This window comes from Sus scrofa, chromosome 13 (genome assembly GCF_000003025.6).
Source record: "Sus scrofa isolate TJ Tabasco breed Duroc chromosome 13, Sscrofa11.1, whole genome shotgun sequence".
Taxonomy (NCBI): Eukaryota; Metazoa; Chordata; class Mammalia; order Artiodactyla; family Suidae; genus Sus; species Sus scrofa.
In genome coordinates, this window is record NC_010455.5 from 71374343 (window position 1) to 71396826 (window position 22484).

Genomic DNA, 22484 nt, shown 5'->3' on the forward strand with positions numbered 1-22484 from the left:
ATAGTGGACAGCATAATCTAGTGTATGAGATAAAATTATTCTTTGAGGATACCCCTCTACAAAGATCTCTGGACAGTAAGGTATCAGCCAACTTCTCTCTCAGCAGGAAATGCACTGGTGACAACTGCAGGCTTACCTTGAGCCCTTCAGTTGGAACACTCAAGAGGATCTGACACAGGATCGGATTACCTGATTGATTGATTATGCTTATTGCGGCCAAAATGCACACCAGCTTAAACTTAAATCCCAGCAATATAACTTTTCCTTAATGCACACCAGCTTAAACTTAAATCCCAGCAATATAACTTTTCCTTTGTTTTGCCCAAGGGGTTAATTCACAGAAGCAACGGTTACCAAACGTTGCCTTGTGAAGCTGAATGCTGAAACCCGCAAATACTAAGCAGTGATGAAGAACCCAGGTGACAGGCTTTGAAAATACTAAGCAGTGATGAATAACTCAGGTAACAGGCCACCCCCGCAGCGCCGCCGCAAGACTCCGCTAAACTGACAGCGACTCCACCCTCTGTCCGAAGCCCGAGGCCGCGCAGGCGCAAAAGCGGCCAGAGAGAGCAGGCGCCTGCCGATGGCGTCATAGGGCGGTGCGAGCTCGCAGCACGTGAGTGAGGCGCTGGGAAAGCAGTAGAGGCATCTGCACGCAAGCAATCCGTCTCTGGCGTGATGAACTGTTGCGGGCTTTTCCTGCGCTCGGCGGCGGCGGCGCGCTCCTGCCGAGCCCTCGTGGCCTTTGCCGAGAGCCGGCGACTGCTGCGCACCAGTCAGCCCAGCCGAGCTTTCGCCAAGGAGCTCTTCCTGGGCAGAATCGAGAAGGTAATGCAGAACCTCCCGGTCGTCCTTGCTCTCTACCTCTTGCTTTCTGCCCTTTTCGGGAAGGCCGGTCGATCCCGGTCAAAGTCTCCACAACTGCCTGACAAACGCTCATGCGAGCAGGTGTGCTAACTCTTCGACTCCCCTGCAGGCGGGGCCGGTGTTCTAACTAAGGTCTCCAGGTCGCTTTGGGAAACCCCAGGCGAGGTGGACGCTAAGCAACCCTCGACGCAGTGTTCTGGCCCCGAACTTTGGGGGCCTTCCTCTCTAATTCCTTCACACAGTCCACGCCCAGCCGCCCCTCTGTCGGCTTCCACAGCCAAGTCCCCGCGCCTCACCCCGCCTATCAGGTTCCTCTGAAGACCGGTCCCCAGGCGCCTTCCCCACCCAACCCTTAGTAGCCGTTTGCACTAAGCACTTACCAGGCTCTTAACAGTCGAAAGACTTGGATTTAACATTGGCTCTGTGACTTTAGGCCCCAGTTCTTTCAAACTTCAAATGGATCTAGCGTTGTGTTCTGCCCTCACAGATGTGTTGCAAAGCCCCAGTGAGATGTATATGTGTGGAAATGCATTTAAACTGTACGATACGGTGCAGATGCAAGAGGCAGCAGAGTAAGTGGTCAGTGCTGGCTTCAGTACCTGCTAGTCCCGTGCGTTGGGGTTACTACTGTGAAGTGCCTCCGTGTGATCATACACAAAATAGGAGCAAAAACTGTTCTCGACTCCCTCCTGTAGGTTCCCCCCAAACAACAACAAAAAAGATATGTAAAGCACTTTGAGCTTGGCTGGAATCTGTGCATCCTTGATGTAGCTGATATGTATTAGGGAGTTAGTCCCTGGTTTCTCTAGAACATTCTCTAAGGTGGTCAGGCATTACAAATGCAGAAGCTGACACTCAGACTGGAGTGATTTGCCCTGGTAGGAAGTACAAAACTAGGCCTTTAAAGTTAGGGAAACCATTTTTCCCAGAACCTGAAGCTGTGTGGTCCTGGGACCTTGTGCTTTGCCGCCAAGGTGAAGAAAGAACACAAATCTTTCTTGCTTCTTTTACTCCAAACCTCTGGCAGCACCTCCTCATCCTCATCTCACCTGTTGGCTTTGCTTCCCTTTGTTCTGAGAAAATATGTGCTGTCAGGTCAGAACTTCCACCCCACCCCCACCATGTGTGCCCATGTGGTCTACCTTCTCTATCAACGTGGGTGGACCTTAACTTCCAGCAAAAGCCACCTAGACCCCAAGTCTTTTCAACTACTCCAGGGCCTTAATTGTCTCCTTTCTCTTCTGCATCATCACTTGTTACCTTCCGCTGCAGCTTGAACGCATACCATTCAGGCTTTGACCAGTCCACTGGTGCTCTCTCATGCACGCCTGTAGTGACCTCCTTGTTGTTGCATCTGTGGTCTTGTTCTCTTGGAAAGGTACTTTGTCTCCTCAGAGAAGGAATTCAGAAACGAGATGGAAATTCAGAAAGTGAAGTGAGGATTTATTTAAGTGAAAATACACCCCAAAAGGATGGGCAGGCAGACAGGCGAACAGCTGCCCTGGGTGTCATTGGCAGGATGGTTCTGAGGGGTGTGCAAATGAGTGGTCAAATACTCATTGGAAGGAGGGACTTGGGTTTGTATCCCCTGATTTTCATTCCCTCTCCACTTTCCCGAAGGGAGGAGGGATGTTTGTCCTTATTTAGCCTTGATTGGAAGTATCAAGACGTCTCTCCATCATGGAACTTATTATTTGCAAGGCTTATTTTCTTATAATTAGGTCATGTTGAGCAACAGGTTACATTTTGATTCTGCAGATTCATGCCTTTACCCATCATTCTTTGTCTGCCTTCAGGACACTTAACACCCCAAATATGTGGTTTCTTGCCATTTCTGGAGGTTCCTGCTTTTCATTGTCCCCCATGGACCCTCGCTGTTTACAAGATACATGGTTTCCTGCCACCTGGCCTGGTGCTTCCTTTTCTCTGCTCACACCTACCTACCTGCCTGCTGTAAGTCTTTTCTCAGTCCTCACCTTACTTGACCCATCACTGGCATTTGACACAGTTCATCATTCTTGGCTTTTAATTTTTTTTTTTTTTTTGCTTTTTAGGGCCACACCCATGGCACATGGAGGTTCCCAGGCTAGGGGTCGAATTGGAGCTACAGCTGCCAGCCTACACCACAGCCACAGCAATGCCAGATCCAGGCTGCGTTTGCCACCTACACCAAGTTCACAGCAATGCGAGATCCTTAACCCACTGAGTGAGGCCAGGGATTGAACCTGCAACCTCATGGTTCCTAGTCGGATTTGTTTCTGCTGTGCCACAACAGGAACTCCCATCATTCTTGACTTTTAAATAACTGTTCTCTCCTGATTTTTTTTTTTGTCTTTTTGCCATTTCTGGGGCTGCTCTCACGGCATATGGAGGTTCCCAGGCTAGGGGTCAAATTGGAGCTGTAGCCGCTGGCCTATGCTGGAGCCACAGCAATGCAGGATCTGAGCTGAGTCTGCAACCTACACACAGCTCACGGCAACGCCGGATCCTTAACCCACTGAGCAAGGGCAGGGATCGAACCCACAACCTCATGGTTCCTAGTTGGATTCGTTAACCACTGCGCCACGACGGGAACTCCTCTCCTGATTTTTTTTTCTACGTCACTGGCTGGTCCTTCTCAGACTTCTTTGCTGGTTCCTCCTTGGCTCCTTGACCTCTATAAACATTTGCTAAAATTTCCAACTGTCCCAGTTGGAGTTGGGAGTTTTCTGAGGCTTTTTGTGGACCTCACTTTTCATCTATAACCATTCCTCTGATGATCTAATTTGGTATCATACTGTCAATATTCTGAAGATGCACATGTACTGCTGTAGCTCAGATTTCTCCCCTGAACTCCAGGCTCTCTCTCTTTCTCGCCTTTTTCTTTCTTTCTTTTTTTTTTTTTTTTTTCCTTCTTTTTTGCCTGCCAAGCAACATACAGAGTTCCTGGGCCAGAGATCACAGCTAAGCCGTAGCTACAGCCTACACTGTTCAGGCTCTCTTTATGTCTGTCTTTCTACTCAGAATCTGCACTTGGATGTTACTAGGCATCTCCAATCTAGTACATCTAAAACTATCCCCAGCTCTCTCCCTAATCCTGCCCTGACCCCTGATCTTCATATTGGAGATGGGGTTGTTCAATTTTTGAGGCCAAATAGCTAGAGTCACCCTTGACGCCTCTCATAATCCACATCTAATCTGGCAGCAAATCCTGTTTTCTCACCTCCAGGTTATTTTTAGATGACTTTTTTTAAAAAGTTTTATTGAAATATAGCTGATTTACAATGTTGTGATCATTTCTGCTACAGCAGTGATTCGTTATACATATATACATTTGCATTTTTTTGCAGATTCTTTTCCCATATACACTTGATCTTAGCCAAAAGGCCGAGAAGCGATTCTTTTCCCATATAAATTATCGCAGAATATTGAGTGATAGAGTTCCCTGTGCTATACAGCAGGTCCCTGTTGTCCATCCACTCCATATATAGTACTGTGCATATGCCAGTCCCAAACCCCACGTCCACCCCTCCCTCTTCTCCACCTGTCCTCTTAGGTAACCATTTGTTTTTGAAGTCTGTAAGTCTGTTTTCTGTTTGTAAATAAGTTCATTTGTAACTTTTTTTTAGAGTCTACATATGTGATATCATATGGTATTTGTCTTTCTGTCTGACTTCATTCACTCTTATAAACTCTGGTTCCAACCATGTTGCTGGAAATGGCGTAACTTCTTTTTTATGGCAGTAATAGTCCAATATATATGTGTATCACATCTTCTTTTTTTTAAGTTTTATTTTTTTCCCTTTGAAATGCAGTTTTTCTCTCCTGTGGTTTCACACAGCCCTGGAGTGGTAAGGAGTTTGAGAAACACAGCCTCAGGGAGGTTAGAATTTCATGGCCTGTTGTGGGGAAATCAGAGCCTGATCTATTGATGGACCACCTTGGAAATCCCACTGTGCGGGTAACCCATGCCCTACAAAGACATTTCTTTCTTTCTTCCTTTTTTTTTGGTCTTTTTATGGCCGCACTGTGGCCTGTGGAGGTTCCCAGGCAAAGGGTCCAATCAGAGCTGTAGCTGCCGGCCTACATCACAGCCGTAGTAACACCAGATCTGAACTGTGACTGCAACCTACACCACAGCTCATGGTGTTTTTGGATCCTTAACCCACTGAGTGAGGCCAGGGATCAAACCCACATCCTCATGGATACTAGTCAGGTTCGTTACTGCTGAGCCACAATGGGAAGTCCTTATATCTTCTTTTTTTTAAATTTTTATTACAGTTGATTTAGAGTGTTCTGTCCATCTCTGCTGTACAGCAGAGTACCCAGTTAATACATGGATATACATTCTTTTTCTCATGTTATATTCTATCATGTTCTATCACAAGTGATTGGATATAGTTCCCTCTGCTATATAGCAGGACCTCACTGCTTCTCCGTTCTAAATGTAATAGTTTACATCTACTAACCCCAGACTTCCAGTCCATCCCACTCCCTCCCCCTTTTCAACCACAAGTCTGTTCTCTATGTCCATGAGTCTGTTTTGTTCTGTAGATAGGTTCATTTTTGCCATGTTTTATTTTTTTTAGATTTTTTAATATTTATTATTTCACTGCAGAATTACTGTATTGTTAGAAAGATGCTATAATTTACCTACTCAAATCATAAACAGGAAGGCAAAATTAATGCAAATAATTTCTGATAAACATAAATGTCATATATAAATGGCTTATAAACTACCTGCTACTTATGACTATGAATTTGATGTTTATAAATTACCTGCACTTTATGACTATCCAATTTGATGTTGATTCAGTTTGAAATTTATTTATTTATTTATTTGTTTATTATTACTCAAATGAATTTATCACATCTGTAGTTGTATAATGATCATAACAATCCAATTTCACAGGATTTCCATCCCACAGCCCAAGCACATCCCCCCACCCCCAAACTGTCTCCTCCTGAGACCATAAGTTTTTCAATGCCTGTGAGTCAGCATCTGTTCTGCAAAGAAGTTCCATCTGTCCTTTTTTCAGATTCCACATGTCAGTGAAAGCATTTGATGTTGGTGTCTCGTTGTCTGGCTGACTTCACTTAGCATGATAATTTCTAGGTCCATCCATGTTGCTCAAAATGCCGGTATTTCGTTCTTTTTAATGGCTGAGTAATATTCCGTTCTGTATATATACCACATCTTCTTGATCCACTCCTCTGTTGATGGACATTTAGGTTGTTTCCATGTCTTGGCTATGGTAAATAGTGCTGCAATGAACATCAGAATACATGTGTCTTTGTGAGCCATGGTTTTCTCTGGATAGATGCCCAGGAGTGGGATTGCTGGATCCAATGGTAGTTCTATTTTTAGTTTTCTGAGGAATCTCCATACTGTTTTCCACAGTGGTTGCACCAATTTACATTCCCACCAACAGTGTCCAAGGGTTCCTTTTCCCCCCACACCCACTCCAGCACTTAATGTTTGTAGACTTTTTGATGATGGCCATTCTGGCTGGTGTAAGGTGGTACCTTATAGTGGTTTTGATTTGCATTTCTCTAATAATGAGTGATGCTGAACATCTTTTCATGTGTTTTTTGGCTATCTATATGTCTTCTTTGGAGAGCTGTCTGTTTAGATCTTCTGCCCATTTTTTGATGGGGTTGTTTGTTTTTTTGGTATGGAGCTGCAGAAGGTGTTGACAAATTTTGGAAATTAATCCTTTGTCAGTTGATTCACTTGCAAAGATCTCCCATTCTGTGGGTTGTCTTTTCATTTTTTTTTAGGGTTTCCTTTGCTGTGCAGAAACTTTGAAGTTTGAGTAGGTCCCATTTGTTTATTTTTGTTTTTATTGTCAGTACTCTAAGAGGTGGATTTGAGAAGATGCTGCTGTCGTTTATGTCAGAGTGTTTGGCCTATGTTTTCCTCTAAGCGTTTTATAGCATCTGGTCTTACATCTAGGTCTTTCATCCATGTTGAGTTTATTTTTGTGTATGGTGTTAGGGAGTGTTCTAATTTCATTCTTTTCCATTTGGCTCTCCAGTTTTCCCAGCACCACTTATTGAACAAGCTATCCTTTCTCCATTGTACATTCTTGCCTCCTTTGTCATAGATGAGTTGGCTGTAGGTGCATGGGTTTAATTCTGGGCTTTCTATCCTGTTCCACTAATCCCTATTTCTGTCTTTGTGCCAGTACCATACGGTTTTGATGATTGTTGCTTTGTAGTGTAGTCTGAAGTCTGGGAGCCTGATTCCTTCAGCTCCATTTTTATTTTTCAGGATGTCTTTGGCTATTCTGCATCTTGTGCTTCCACACAAACTTGAAAATCTTTTGTTCGAGTTCTGTGAAAAATGTCCTTGGTAATTTGATAGGGATTGCATTGAATCTGTAGATTGCCTTGGGTAGCAGAGTCATTTTGATAATATTAACTTTTCTAATCCAAGAGCATGGATTTCCATCTATTTGTGTCATCTTTGATTTCTTTCATCAGTGTCTTATAGTTTTCAGAGTACAGGTCTTTTGTCTCTTTAGGTAGGTTTACTCCTAGGTATTTTATTCTTTTGGATGTGATGGTAAATGGGATTGCTTCCTTAATTTCTTTTTATGCTCTTTTATTGTTAGTGTATAGAAATGCCATAGATTTCTGTGTATTAATTTTGTATCCTGCAACTTCGCCAAATTCGTGGATGAGCTCTAACAGTTTTCTGGTAGAGTCTTTAGGATTCTCTAGGTATAGTATCATGTCATCTGCAAATAGGGATAGTTTTACTTCTTTTCCAATTTGGATTCCTTTTATTTCTTTTACTTCTCTGATTGCCGTGGCTAGGACTTCCAAAACTATGTTGAAGAGTAGTGGCGAGAGTGGACATCCTTGTCTTGTTCCTGATCTCAGCGGGAATTCTTTCAACTTTTCACCATTGAGAATGATGTTCACTGTGGGTTTGTCGTATATGGCCTTTGTCATGTTGAGGTAGGCCAGGGATCGAACCCGCAACCTCATGGTTCTTTTCTTTTCTTTTTTTTTTTTTTTTTTTTTTTTTTTTTGTCTTTTTGCCTTTTTTAGGGCCACTCCTGTGGCATATGGAGGTTCCTAGGCTAGGGGTCGAATTGGAGCCATAGCCACTGGCCTACACCAGAGCCACAACAACACGGGATCTGAGCTGACCTACACCACCGCTCACGGCAACGCCAGATCCTTAATCCACTGAGCAAGGCCAGGAATCAAACCCGCAACCTCATGGTTCTTAGTTGGATTCATTAACCACTGAGACATGACGGGAACTCCATACCTTTCAGTTAGTATTTATTATTTGGGTTTAGTATTGCTGTATTCTTTTAGTTTTTGTTTGTTGGCAAAATTCTTTATTTCTCCTATTTTAAATGGTAATCTTGCAGGATAGATCATTCTAGGCCACACATTTTTCCTTTTTAGAACTTTGAATATGTCTTGCCACTCTCTTCTGGCCTGTAATGTGTCTGTAGAGAAATTAGCTGATAGCTTTATGGGGGTTCCCTTATAATTAACTCTGTTTTTCTTTTGCTGCCTTTAGAATCCTCTCACTATCTTTAACTCTTCCCGTTTTTATTATAATATGTCTTGGTGTGAGTCTTTTTGGGCTCAACTTGTTTGGGGCCCTCTGTGCTTCCTGTGTCTTGATATCTGTTTCCTTTAGATTTGGAAAGTTTTCAGTCATAATTTGAAAATTATATTTTCAGTCCCCTTTTCTTTTTTCCTCCTTCTGGAATCCCTATTATGCATAGATTGGCCCACTTTATATTATTCCATAATCTCTTATTTTGCTGTCATGTTTTTTTCATTTGGTTTCCTGTTTGCTGTCCTGATTGGGTGATTTACATTATTCTATCTTTCAAGTCACTTAACTGTTCCTCAGCATTTCATTCCACTCTTCAGTGCCTTTAGCTCAGCTTGTATCTCTGCAAATAAATTATCTACTTTTTCATGGCTCCTCCTTATAGTTTCTCCTTCCTTTCCAAAGTAATCTGCATTACTGTTCATATCCACTCTTAATTCCTTCAGAATTTTCACTGTCTCCTTTTTGAACTCGCTGTCTGTTAGACTGCAGAGGCCTGTTTCATTGTTTGCTCCTTCAGAGGAGTTGTCCTGTTCTTTTAACTGGCAGTGCTTCTTGCGCTGCTTCATTCTGCTTATATTTTTCTTATTCTCTGAGTTGAGGGAAAACAACTACTGGAGTCTTGGAGTCTTGGAGGGCTATTTCTTTGTGAGAGCGCCCTTGGGTATTTTGTGGGAGCTTACTATTTATTTTTGGTGTGAGGGCTGCTTTTGGTTTGGAGGCTTACTGTCTCTCTCTTTCCTCAGCGTGTGCAGGCTGTTATCCCCTTGATAGGGTGTGTGCTGGTGTACAGACTATGGTTACGTCCAGGAAGTTGGAGGCAGTGGACTGGGTCTGTAGCCAGTGCCTGGTTGCTGGGCCCTTGACAGTGGGAGATGGTACAGGCTGTGCCTGGTTGTAGGGCCTTGGGAAGTGGCGCTGACCCTCAGGGTGGTGTAGGCAGCTCCCAGGGCCTTTGGCAGTGGCAAGAGCTGGGTGTATGCATTCCCAGGAGAGTGAGAGCAACAATGGGTGGTGCCCAGTTGCAGTGCCCTCCTTAGCAGTGACCCATGAGGTGGCTGGGGCTGCAGGTGGTACCTGTTCATTGGACCCCTAGTGGTGGCAGGCCGTGCCCACTTCTGGAGTCTTAGATGGCTGCGGCAGTTTCCCCCACTGCCCATAGCCTGCACAGAGGGGGTGTCCTGCCTCCCATAGCCTGTGCAAGAGGCGCCCTGAAGCTTAAGAGCCCGTGCACCTGCAGAGAAAGATATTCCTATGGCAGTCCTGCCCTTTCTCTCGCCCACCCCCACAAGGGCGCCTTGCTTCTTCTGTGGGCCCAGGCCTCCTCCCAGGTTCCCTTGGCTGTGGCGCTCTGCTCCCTTTCCCCCCAGGTTGTCTCTGCATAGTCAAACCTCGTCCTCTCCTCAGACTAACCTCTGAAGCCTAAGTCTCAGTGCCCAGCCCCCATCCAAGCATCTCAGACTGTGGTATCTCAGGTGATGGTACCAATGATGTGTGCAGCTCTCCCTTTGCTTTACCCTCCTCAGTCCGGCTTCTGCACTTTTTTCCAAGGTTTGAGGTTCTCCCTCCATCCTGGCTGATCTTCCCATCAGTTAGGTGGCCTCTCAAGTTGCAGGTTCCTTTTTTCCTCTTTCACAGCACCCTCTCAGGAGTGCTGGTCTGGTCTGATTCCTTTTTGTTCCCCTCTTTTCTCTCTTTTTTTTTTTTTTCTTTTGTTCTGCCCGATTATGTGGAGGGTTTCTTGCCCTTTATGGAGGTTTAAGGTCTTCTGCCAGCTTTCAGTAGATGCCCTGTGCCAGTTGTTCTGCATGTAGATGATTTGTTGATGTGTCTGTGGGAAAATGTGAGTACCACGTCTTACTCCTCCATCATCTCGATCCCACCTCCCTGTATCACATCACCTTTGTCCATTCCTCTGTTAATGGACTTTAGGTTGCTTCCATGTCTTGGCTATTATAAATCATGCTGCAGTGAACACTGGGGTGCATGATTTTCTCTTGACAGATGCCCAGGAGTGGGATTGCTTGATCATATGGTAATTCTATGTTTAGTTTTCCAAGGAACCTCCATACAGTTCTCCATAGTGTACATTCCCATCAATGGTGTAGGAGGGTTCCCTTTTCTCTACACCATCTCTGGCATTGATTGTAGACTTTTTGATGATAGCCATTAGGACCAGTGTGCAGTGATATCTCATTGTAATTTTGATTTTTATTTCTCTAATAATTAGCAACATTGATCATCTTTTCACATGTTTTGGGGCCATCTCTTTGTCTTCTTTGGAGAAATATCTATTCAGATCTTTTTGCTTTTTTTGAGCCATACCCACGGCATGTGAAAGTTCCCAGGCTAGGGGTCAGATTGGAGCTGGAGCTGCTGGCCTATACCACAGCCACAGGAACGGAGGAGCCAAGCCTTGTCCATGACCTACACCACAATTCACAGCAACACTGGATCCCCAAACCACTGAGCGAGGCCAGTGATTGAACCCGCATCCTCATGGATACTAGTCACATTCATTTCTGCTGCGCCACAAGCCACAACAGGAATTCCCTGTTCAGATCTTACGCCTTTTTTTGTTTGTTTGATTGAGCCCACAGTATATAGAATTACCTAAACCAGGAATCAAATCTGAGCCACAGCTGTGACCTATGCCACAGCTATAGCAATGCTGGATCCTTAATCCTCTGTGCCACCGTGGAAACTTCTATTTTTTTTTAATTGGGTTGTGGGGGTTTTTTTTGGTTTGTTTGTCTAGCTTCATGAGTGTTTGTATATTTTGGAGATTAAGCCTTTCTCAACTGCTTTGTTTGTGAAGATTTTTCTCCCATTCTGTGGGTTGTCTTTTTGTGCTTATACTTTTCTTTGCTGTGCAAAAACTTTTAAGTTTATTTAGGTCCCATTTATTTCACTTTTGTTTTTATTTTCATTACTCTAGATGGTGGATCCTAAAAGATGATGCTGCCATTTACGTCAAAGAGTATTCTGCCTGTGTTTTCTTGTAAGAATTTTATAGTATCTGATCTTATATTGAGGTCTTTAATCCATTATGAGTTTATTTTTGTGTATGGTGTTAGAGAAAGATCTAATTTCATTCTTTTACATGTAGTTATCCAGTTTTTTCAGCTCAACTTGTTAAAGAGACTGTCTTTTCTCCATTGTATATTCTTGCCTCCTTTGTTGTAGATTAGCTGACCATAGGTGTATGGGTTTACTTCTGGGCTTTCTGTCCTCTTCCATTGATGTATATTTCTGTTTTTGTGCTAGTACCATACTGTTTATTTTGTTTTTGTTTGTGTTTGTTTTCGGCCATGCCAGTGGCATGCAGAAGTTCCTGGGCCAGGATTCGAACCTGTGCCACAGCAGTGACCCAGGCCACTGCAGTGACAGGGCTGGACCTTTACTCCTCTGCGCTATAGTGGAACTCCCAGTACCATACTGTTTTGATTACTGTTGCTTTGTAGTATAGTCTGAAGTCAGGGAGCCTGATTCCTCCAGCTCTGTTTTTCTTTCTCAGGGTTGTTTTGGCTATTTGGAGTCTTTTGTGCTTCCATATAAATTTTAATGGTTTTTTTTTTGTTCTAGTTCTACAGAAAATGCCATTGGTAACTGGATAGGGATTGCATTAAATCTGTAGGTTTCCTTGGGCAGTATAGTTATTTTGACAGTATGGATTCTTCCAGTCCAAGAACATGGTATATCCTTCCATCTGTTTGTGTCATTTTTAATTTCCTTCATCAGTTTTCAGAATACAGGTCTTTTGCCTCCTTATGTTGGTTTATTCCTAGGTATTTTATTCTTTTTGATGCCCTGGTAAATGGTATTGTTTCCTTAACTTCTCTATCTCATCTTTCATTGTTAGTGTACAGAAATGCAAGAATATTCTCTATATTAATTTCATATCCTGCAACTTTCCTGAATTCATTGATGAGCTGTAGTAGTTTTCTAATAGTAGCTTTAGGATTTTCTGTGTATAATATGTCATATGCATACAGGGACAGTTTTACTTCTTATTTTCCAATATGGATTCCTTTTATTTCTTTATCTTCTCTGATTGCTGTGGCTAGGACTTCCAAAACTATGTTGAATAACAGTGGTGAAAATGGACATCCCTATCTTATTTTTGTCTTAGAGGAAATGCTTTCAGTTCTTTACCATTGAAAATGATGTTAGCAGGAGTTTTTCTCTTATTATTTATTATAAAATATTGATTATAGTTCCCTATGTCATACGTAGGTCCTTGTTGGTCATCTGTTTTATATACGATGGTGTTTATCTATTAATCCCAAACTCCTCATTTACAGGGGTACACACTATATGTAATATTTAAAAATCTATTGCAACAGAACAAAGGGTGGGGGAAAAAATGTATACATGTAAGGATAACTTGATCCCCTTGCTGTACAGTGGGAAAAAAATAATAATAAAAAAAATCCAACAAAAAATAAAAAAATAATAAAAATCTTGGAGTTCCCATCATGGCTCAGCAGAAATAAATCTGACTAGCATCCAAGAGGATACAGGTTTGATCCCTGGCCTTGCCCAGTGGGTTAAGGACCCAGCGTTGCCATGAGCTGTGGTGTAGGTTGCAGACACAGCTCGGATCCAGTGTTGCTACTGGCTGTGGTGTAGGCCAGCAGCTACAGCTCCGATTCAACCTGTGGCCTGGGAACCTCCATATGCCAAGGGCAGAGACCTAAAAAGACCAAAAAAATAAAAAGAGAGAGAGAGAGAATGATGTTAGCTGTGGGTTTGTCATATACGGCTTTATTTTGTTGAGGTGTGTTCCCTGTGTGCCCACTTTTGGTAGATTTTTCTCATAAATGGTTGTTGGATTTTGTCAAAGATGATCATATGGTTTTTATTCTTCAATTTGTTAATGTTGTGTATCATATCGATTGATTTGCAGATACTGAAAAATCCTTGCATCAGTGGGATAAATCCCACTTGATCATGGTGTATGATCCTTTTAATGTAGTGTGCATTTGGTTTGCTAGTGTTTTGGTGAGGAATTTTACATCTATGTTCATCAGTGATATTGGCCTGTAATTTTCTTATTGTTTGTTATCTTTGTCTGGTTTTAGTATCAGGGTGATGGTGGCCTCAGAATGAGTTTGGGAGTGTCCCTTCCTCAGCAGTTTGTTGGAATAGTTCCAGAAGGATAGGTTTTAACTCTTCTCTAAATATTTGGTAGAATTTGCCTTATAAAGCCATCTGGTCTTGGACTTTTGTTTGTTGGACATTTTTAAATCATAGTTTCAATTTTAGTACTTGTGATTGGTCTGTTCATATCTTCTGTTTCTTCCCTGCTTCAGTCTTGGAAGGTTGTACCTTTCTGAAACTTTGTCCATTTCTTCTAGATTGTCCATTTTATTGACATACAGTTGCTTCTGGTAATCTTTTATGATAACTTCTTTTTCGTTTCTGATTTTATTGATTTGAGCTCTCCCTTTTATTCTCAATGAGTCTTAGCAAATTTGTTTATCTTTTCAAAAACCAGCTTTTGGTTTCATTGCTTTTTTTCTATTGTTTTCTTCATCTTTCTTAAAAATTTCTGTTCAGATAGTTATGACTTCTTTCCTTTAAATATTTTGGATTTTTGTTTGTTCTTCTTTCTCTAGTTGATTTAGGTATAAGGGTTAAGTTGTTTATTTGAGCTTTTTCTTATTTCCTGAGGTAAGTGTATTGCTATAAACTTCCCTCTCAGAACTGCTCTTGCTGCATTCTATACATTTTGGGTTGTTGTGTTTTCATTTTCATTTGTCTCTAGGTTTTTTTTTTTTTTTTAAATTTCCTCTTTGATTTCTTCAGCGACTCATTGGTTGTTTAGTAGCATTTTGTTTAGTCTACTTGTTTGTGTTTTTTGCAGTTTATTTTCTTTGTTGTTGATTTCTAGTCTTGTTGTGGTTGGAAAAGATGCTTAGTATAATTTCAGTTTTTTAAATTTGCCAAGGCTTGATTTGTGACCCAGGATGTGCTCTGTCATGGAGAATATTCCAAATACACTTGAAAAGAGTGTGTATTCTCCTGCTTTCGGATGGATTGTTCTATAAATATCACTTAAGTCCATAAGGTCTATGTGTCATTTAAGGCCTGTGTTTCCTTGTTGATTTTCTGTGTAGATGATCTATCCATTGCTATAAGGACAGTGTTAAAGTCCCCCCACTATTAATGTGTCACTGTCAGTTTCTCCTTTTTTGGCTGTTAGCAGTTGCCTCATATATTGAGGTGCTTATATGTTGGGTGCAAATATATTTACAATTATTATATCGTCTTCTTGGATTGATCCTTTTATCGTTAAGTAGTTTCCTTCTTTGTCTCTTGTGAACATCTTTATTTGAAAATGTTTTGTCTGATAGAAGTATTGCTACTCCAGCTTTCCTTTGAATTCCATTTACATGGAATATCTTTTTCCACCCTCTCATTATCAGTCTGTTCATGTCCCTAGATCTGAAATGGGTTTCTTGTCAATAGCATGTATATGGGTCTTGTTTTTGTATCCATTCAGCCACTCTGTCTTTCAGTTGGAGCATTTAATCCATTTACATTTAACGTAACTATTGATATGTATGTTCTTATTGCCATTTTGGTAATTGTTTTGGATTTGTTTTTGAAGGTCTTTTTTCTTCCCTTCCTCCTCTTTTTTTTTTCTTTTTGTCTTTTGAGGGCTGCACCTGCAGCACATGGAGATTTCCAGGCCAGGGGTCTAATTGGAGCTATAGCCACCAGTCTATGCCACAGCCACAGCAACGCCAGACCTGAGCTGCGTCTGCAACCCAAACCACAGCTCATGGCAACGCCAGATTGCCAACCCACTGAGCGAGGTCAGAGATCGAACCCACAACCTCATGGTTCCTAGTCAGATTTGTCTCCGCTGAGCCACAACGGGAACTCCTCTTCCCTTCTTCTTTTGTTCTCTTGTGGTTTGATGACTATCTTTAGTGCTGCGTTTGGATTGCTTTTTCTTATTTGTGTGTATCTATTGTAGATTCTGAATTTTGGATTTTTTTTTTTTCTTTTTCTTTTTAGGGACTCACCTGTGACATATGAAAGTTCTCAGGCTAGGAGTCAAATTGGAGATGCAGCTGCTGGCCCATGCGCCAAAGCAACACAGCGCGTCAGTAACCTACACCACACCTCATGGCAACACTGGATCCTTAACCCACTGAGCGAGGCCAGGGATTGAACCTGCATCCTCATGGATACTAGTTGGGTTTGTTACCACTGAGCCACATGGGAACTCCCATTATTTGTAATTTTCTTGTTTCTAGTTGTGGTCTTTTCTTTTCTACCTAGAGAAGTCCTTTACCATTTGTTGTAAAGCTGGTTTAGTGGTGCTGAATTCTCTTAGATTTTGCTTGGCTGTAAAGCTTTTGCTTTCTCCATCAAATCTAAATGAGAGCCTTGCTGTCTAGAGTGTTCTTGGTAGGTTTTCCTATTTCATCACTTTAAATTTATCATGCCACTCCCTTCTTGCCTATAGAGTTTCTGCTGAAAAATCAGCTGATAACCTTATGGGAGTTCCATTGTATATTATTTGTTGCTTTCCCCTAGTTGTTTTAATATTTTCTCTGTCTTTTAATTTTGATTAATGTGTGTCTCAGTGTATTCCTCATTGGGTTTATCCTATATGGGACTCATGGTCCCATGTTAGGGAAGTTTTCAGCTATTATCTCTTTAGGGCTGTTTTCTTCAGCCCTTTCTCTCCTTTTTTTCTGGGACTTCTATAACGCAAATGTTGGTGCATTTAATGTTGTCCCAGAGGTCATTTCTTAGTTTGTCCTCATTTCTTTTCAGTTTTCTTTATTCTGTTCTATGTCAGTGATTTCTACCAGTTTGTCTTCCAGCTCACTTATTAATTCTTCTGCCTCATGTGTTCTGCTATTGATTCCTTCCTGAGTATTTTCTCATTTCAGTTGTTATATTATCACTGTTTTTTAAATCTGTTTATTAATCCCTTCTTGTAATTTCTCAATCCATGCCTTTATTATTATTTTTTTTTCTAAGCTCTTGAATCATCCTCACTATCATCATTCTGAAGTCTTTAATGTAGGTTGCCTGTCTCTTCTCCACTTGGTTGTTCTCATGGGGTTTTGGCTTGTTCCTTAGTCTGTAACATATATCTCTGCCATTTTATTTTGTCTAGCTTTCTGTGTGGTCTCCCTTCTTCAGGCTGCAAGGTTGTAGCTCTTCTTGCTTCTGGTGTCTGCCCTCTGGTTTGTGAAGTTGATCCAGGGGCTTGCACAGGTTTCCTGGTGGGAGAGACTAGTAGCTGCCCACTGGTGAGTAGAGCTGGGTCTTGTCCATCTGGTGGGCAAGGCTGTGTCAAGGGATATAATTAGAGGTGGCTGCATGCTTAGGACACCTTTAGGCAGTCTGTCTGCTGATGGGTGGGGGTGTGTTCCCACCCTGTTGGTTATTTGGCCTGGGGCTTCTCTACACTGGTGCCTGCAAGCTATTGGGTGGGGCCATATCTTTCCAAAATGACAGTTGCCAGGGTTGCTCACACTGATAACTATTCCCTGTGGCCTCTTCCTCCAATATCCTGCCCCCTCAGTGAGGCACAGCTGACTGCTGCCTCCCTGGGAGCCCCTCCAAAACCCACAGGTAGATCTGACCCAGTATCTTATGGAGTCCCTGCTTTGCCCTGGGATCCAGTGCACATGAAACCTTTGTGCACCCTCCAAGAGTGCAGTCTGTTTCCCCCAGTCCTGCACACACACTCTGCTGTCCTTCAAAGCCAGATGCTTGCGGGGGCCGGGGGAGGGGGGTGCTCCTTCTTCCAATGCCAGACTCCCAGACTGGGGGACCTGATGTAGGGTTTGGAACTCTCACTCTTGTCGGAGAACCTTTGCACATAGTCATTTTCCACTTCGTGGGTTACCCACCTGGGGGGTGTGGAACTTGCTTATATTGCGAAAGCAACCCTCCTACTGTCTTGTGGCTTTTTCTTTGTTTTTGGTTATAGAATATCTTTTTTGATAGTGTTTTTTATTTTTCTTTTTTCTTTTTTTTTTTTTTTTTTGCTTTTTAGGGCTTCACCCGCAGCATATGGAAGTTCCCAGGTTAGGGGTTAAATCAGAGCTGCAGCTGCTGGTCCACACCACAGCCACAGCAATTCTGGATCCAAGCCCCATCTGCAACCTACACCACAGCTCACTATAATCCTGGATCCTTAACCCACTGAGCAAGGCCAGAGATTGAACCTGTATCCTCATGGATACTAGTCGGATTTTTTTCCACTGTGCTACAATGGGAACTCCTTTTTTGATAGTTTTAAGTTTATCTTGTTGATGGTTGTTCAGCAGTTAGTTGTGATTTTGGTGTTTTCATGAGGGGAGGTGAGCTTGAGTCTTTCTATTCCTGTCTTGTCACCTGTACTTGCATCTGACAACTTTTAAGCCCTTCCACTGATACTGCCCAGGTTCAGGCTGCCATTTCCTCTCAGCATAGTTGGGGTTTGAGCAGCAACGTGGCACCTGACATGTTTAGACTCTCGGAATAGAAGGCGACTTCCATGATCACGTGGGCTGATACCTGACACCCCCCCCACCCCACCCCCGCCCTCAGGGGACTCAAGCTCTTCCCTAGAGCATCCCCAGCTCTGCTGCAGGGACCAGTGGGAGATTGAGTGGGAGGGATCTGGGTAACTTCTACCCATCCATAGCCTCATTCAAAGCAGCTTGGCTTTCATCTGTTTTACATATTTGGCTTGTACACTGGACTTATTTGAGAAATCAATTACATTGCTTTCAAAAATTTGAAAAGTGCTAATGAAATTGAACTCAGTACCCTTAGGCACCCCATTTAGACTCTGGATATTGCTACCAGAGATGGGTTCTTACTTGGGTTGAGGTCTCTGTCCTGGTGGCAGTTGTCCTTTGGTTGTAGTTGAGGGCCATCTGTTCCTAGGGTGTTCTCTTTTCTTACTTGGCTGCTTGCTGGTACCAGATAATCTTCCTCTAACACAGCCATTGCACCAGGCCCAGGTGAGCCCATGAGGCTATGAAGGCCGATGCAGTGAGCTGAGCCTCTAATTCAGCTAAAGAGCCAGCCCTAAGGGGCTACAGAGGGATGTGACAGTCTCAGTGTAATGTCCTCCTAGGCCAACTTAGGGGCAGAGACAAGATGTCCTGGAGGCAGGGATCTCTTGAAGCCTCCTCCCGCTTGTGGATAGGGCCCCATCTATCAGCCTGTCTAGGGGTCCCGACAGGAGAAAACAGATTTGGGAGCCTGTTACTCAAGCGGCCGATTAGACATGGGGCTGGAGGGAGGAGGCAGGAGGACAGGACAGGGCTGGAGGGGGAGCATCTTGAGACACTGGGTGAGATGCTGTGAGGAGAGGCAGGGCTCCTGGGGGCTGGGGTTTAGGGCCTGTGGTGCTGCATCTCAGCAGTTGCGAGTCAGATCCACATATTCCTGTCGTTGCTGGCAGCTAAAGAGGAGGATGGAGCCCCAAAGCCAGAGGGGCTGAGGACACTGGGATGGTTTAGGCAGCGTAGAGCAGTGGCCCCGTGGGGAATCCAGGCTGATTTGGAAATGTCGGTCACTCATGGTTTGTTTGAGATAGATTGGAAGCTAAGTTGTTTTCCAGCATGGAAACAAGAGCAGAGCCGGTATCCAACACACAGAATTAGAGTTCCTGCGTGTTCAGGACGTGTCAGCCCTTTCATGATACGTAACAGGAGAAGAACTAACACTGGCAGGGGTGTGACTTGCCTGTCACACATCTAAGAAGCAGTGGAGTCAGGGCCACATTCGCATGCTCCGGCCCCATAACCTCACACACTCTGCACAGGTAGTAGGGGTGGCTGGCGGGAGGGCCGGTGCTGGAGCGGGCAGCCAGGGAACCCGGTGGGATATCAGGCCTTGCGCACACAGTCTGACCCTGTCAGCGGCAGCATCTTTGAGCTCACAAAATAACTAATGTGAGTTTTTACGTTTTTGTAAAGAGCTTTCACGTCCATTATCTTGCATGGTCCTCACAACGACCTTGAGTAAACGTTAACTGCATATTCCGGGTGCGGAAACAGCAGTGTGGAGAGGTGAAGGGATATGGCTCAGGCCACAGGCAGCTGCAAATCAGGGACCAGATCAGGGTTGGAAATGTTCATTCAGGCTCTGTGTTTCGTGGGACCATCATCGTAACTTGTTATTGTTCAGGAAAGCTGATCAAAGTCAGCAATAAGCCTGCCTGGTCAGGGAGCAGGACAAGACAAGGTGGTGGAGTCTAACGCACGATTCCTGTGCCTTAGGCACCTTCTCAAGTTGGCTTTCCAGTTCTTTCCAGAGGATGTGGAAACAAGTCTTTTTCTGTCCCTTTTGATTGATACTACCTCTATGGGAGGTTGCCAAAAATTAAAATTTTACTTCGTCTTCATCCTTTTTAGAAAGAAGTTTTCCCGTTCCCAGAAGTTAGCCAAGATGAACTTAATGAAATCAATCAGTTTGTGGGACCTGTAGAAAAATTCTTCACTGAAGAGGGTACGTATGGTTTCCTTTATCATTACTGATTTCCAGTTATGGGCACTGCTTTGATATTTGTATAAGGAGCAATATATATTAATCACAGGGAAATAGGACTAGGGACTTATTTTGCTTAAAAGATCACTCCAGTGGTTAGGACAGCTTTCAGCACAGGAGCTCAAGTTCAACCCTACATCTGGGAACTGAAGTCCCATACAACGCCACTGCACACTGCTGCAAAAAAAAAAAAAAAAAAAATCCAATTGCTATTTAATTATAAGATATATCTGGTCCCAAAGGTTGCAGATCAATACTTTTATAAAGTACAATAAAAATGAACATTTAGAAAAATGAAATGAAGAAAACACAAAATACAAGCCCATCAATCATGGGTTTGGTTGCATGGCAATGTAAAACTTCTGTAAATGTTTCTAAAAGTTTACTCGTAATTTCTGTGCTTTTAGCTTATAGGGACCAGATTTCAGGTTGAGGGCACCAGTGTGGACTGTGTGGTCCCTCACTCAAGGGTCATAGCCTTGGCAAGGCAATTTACTTCTGTCTGCAGGAGCCTCTGGGGGGCCAAGTGGTGACAGATGGACAGCAGTGCTTCGCCACAACTCAGGACCCAAGGAATCCTTGTTTTATGTGGGTGCGCTTTTACAAATGAAAACTGGGGAATTTTTAAAATGCTGCCTGTTCATTTACTGCTTGTCTAAAAATAATGATAAGTGCATCACATAATAACATAAGCAGTGTTTTTGATGAAGAGTGGTGGTGTTTTATAGTTTTGCCAATTTTTTGGCTTATTGTTAGCTGACTTCTCATGTCTATTTCTGCATTTAATCTGCGATCCAAGTCATGTAGCCCCTGGAAGACTCCTCTGTATGCTCGTGATAGAATTAGGATTAAAAAGGCAAAGAACATCATCCTTTTATTAAAATAGTTTTGACCTTGTAGACTCCCCGGAGGTCTGGCAGGTCCCCTTGGGCACCCTTTTATCTGCATAGTTAACTGGTATGTTGCTAATTTAAAAGTTGCTGAGTTGGGGGTTCCTGCTGTGGCGCAATGGGATTGGGGCCCCTTGGGAACACTGGGATGCAGGTTCCTTCCCTGGCCCAGCACAGTGGATTAAGAATCTGGCATTGCCGCAGCTACAGCTTAGGTTGCATCTACGGCTCGGATCTGATCCCTAGTCCAGGATCTCCATGTGTCCCAAGACAGCCAAAAAAACAAAAAAGAAAAGGGGGGTTGAGTTGTGTATAAATGAATTTTGTTGTTTAGAAATATTTCTATTTTGCTCTAGTGGTTATCTTACTTCTTGTATCTATGTTTAGCTCCTTAGTTCCTTGGTCTTCTATTTGAACTTACTGTTGGGTTTGTCAGGCTCTTTTTTTCTCTTCCAATTTTTGCTTAGGCGTAATTGATTTACAGTAAATTGCACATATTTAAAGTGTACAGTTTGATAAATTTTTGTATGTGAATATTATCGCCAAGGAATCATCGACACAATTAAGGTAATAAACATACCCATTACCGCTAAAAGTTTTCTTCCCAGAGTTTAACAATTAAAACTTATTGCTCAACCCTTTTTTTTTTTTAATTGAAGTACAGTTCATTCACAGTGTTATGTTAGTTTCAGGCGTACAGCATAGTGATTCAGTTATACATACATACGTATATTTTTTTCAAATTCGTTTTCCTTATAGGTTATTACAAAATATTGAGTATAGTTCCCTGTGCTCTGCAGGAGGTCCTTGTTATTAGCTCATCTATTTTATATATAGTAGTGTGTATCTATTAATACCAACCTCCTAATTTATACCTCCTCCCCACTTTCCCATTCGGTAACCATAAGAGTGTTTTCTATGTTTGTGAGTCTCTTTTGGTTTTGTAAATAAGTTCATTGGTATCTTTTTTTTTTTTTTTAAGAAACCTCTTAAATTTTCTCATGCCCTTTTCATTCTCTCCCTGTCCCCAGACAACCATTGATGTGTTTTCTGTCACTATAGACTAATTTGTATATTCTGGAATTTTATTTAAATAGATTCATATAATATCTGTTTTTGTCTAGCTTTTTTGGCATAAGTTTGAGTTTCATCCATGTTGATGAAAGAAAGTAGTTCATTTCTTTATGATGCTGAGTAATACTTGTTCATATGAATATACCAGAATTCGTCCATTCACCTGTTAATTGACATTTGGGAGGTGTCCAGACTTGAGTTGTCATAAAAAAGGACATGAACATTTTTGTGAGTCTGATGTAGACATGTGCTTGTATATATCTTGGGGGGAATACCTAGGAGTGGAGTGTCTGAATCATATGAAAGTTTGTGCCAAACTTTTTTTGGCCACCTTGGGACATATGGAGTTCCTAGGCCAGGGATCAGGTTGGAGCCACAGTTGTGACCTACACCACAGATTCCACATATAAGTTATATGGTATTTGTCTTTCTCTTCTGACTTTCTTTACCTAGCATGAAATCTCTGGTCGCATCCATATTGTTGCAAATGGCATTATTTTGTTTTGTTTTGTTTTTTTGATGGCTGAGTAATATGCCATTGTGTATATACACCATAGCCTCTT

The 22484-nt window shown here is 42.6% G+C and overlaps 1 protein-coding gene across 2 annotated transcripts in view; it reads left to right on the forward strand.

Annotated features, from left to right (window-relative positions):
- Nucleotides 584-22484, forward strand: part of ACAD9 (acyl-CoA dehydrogenase family member 9) — a 47506-nt gene continuing 25605 nt past the window's right edge. The window contains exons 1-2 of one of the 2 annotated variants that reach the window (XM_021069406.1): nt 584-828; nt 19825-19918. In XM_021069406.1, the coding sequence (XP_020925065.1) occupies nt 679-828; nt 19825-19918 (244 nt within the window). In that variant the 5' untranslated portion in view covers nt 584-678. The remainder of the gene's footprint in view (nt 829-19824; nt 19919-22484) is intronic. The other variant, XM_021069405.1, reaches the window with a different exon arrangement.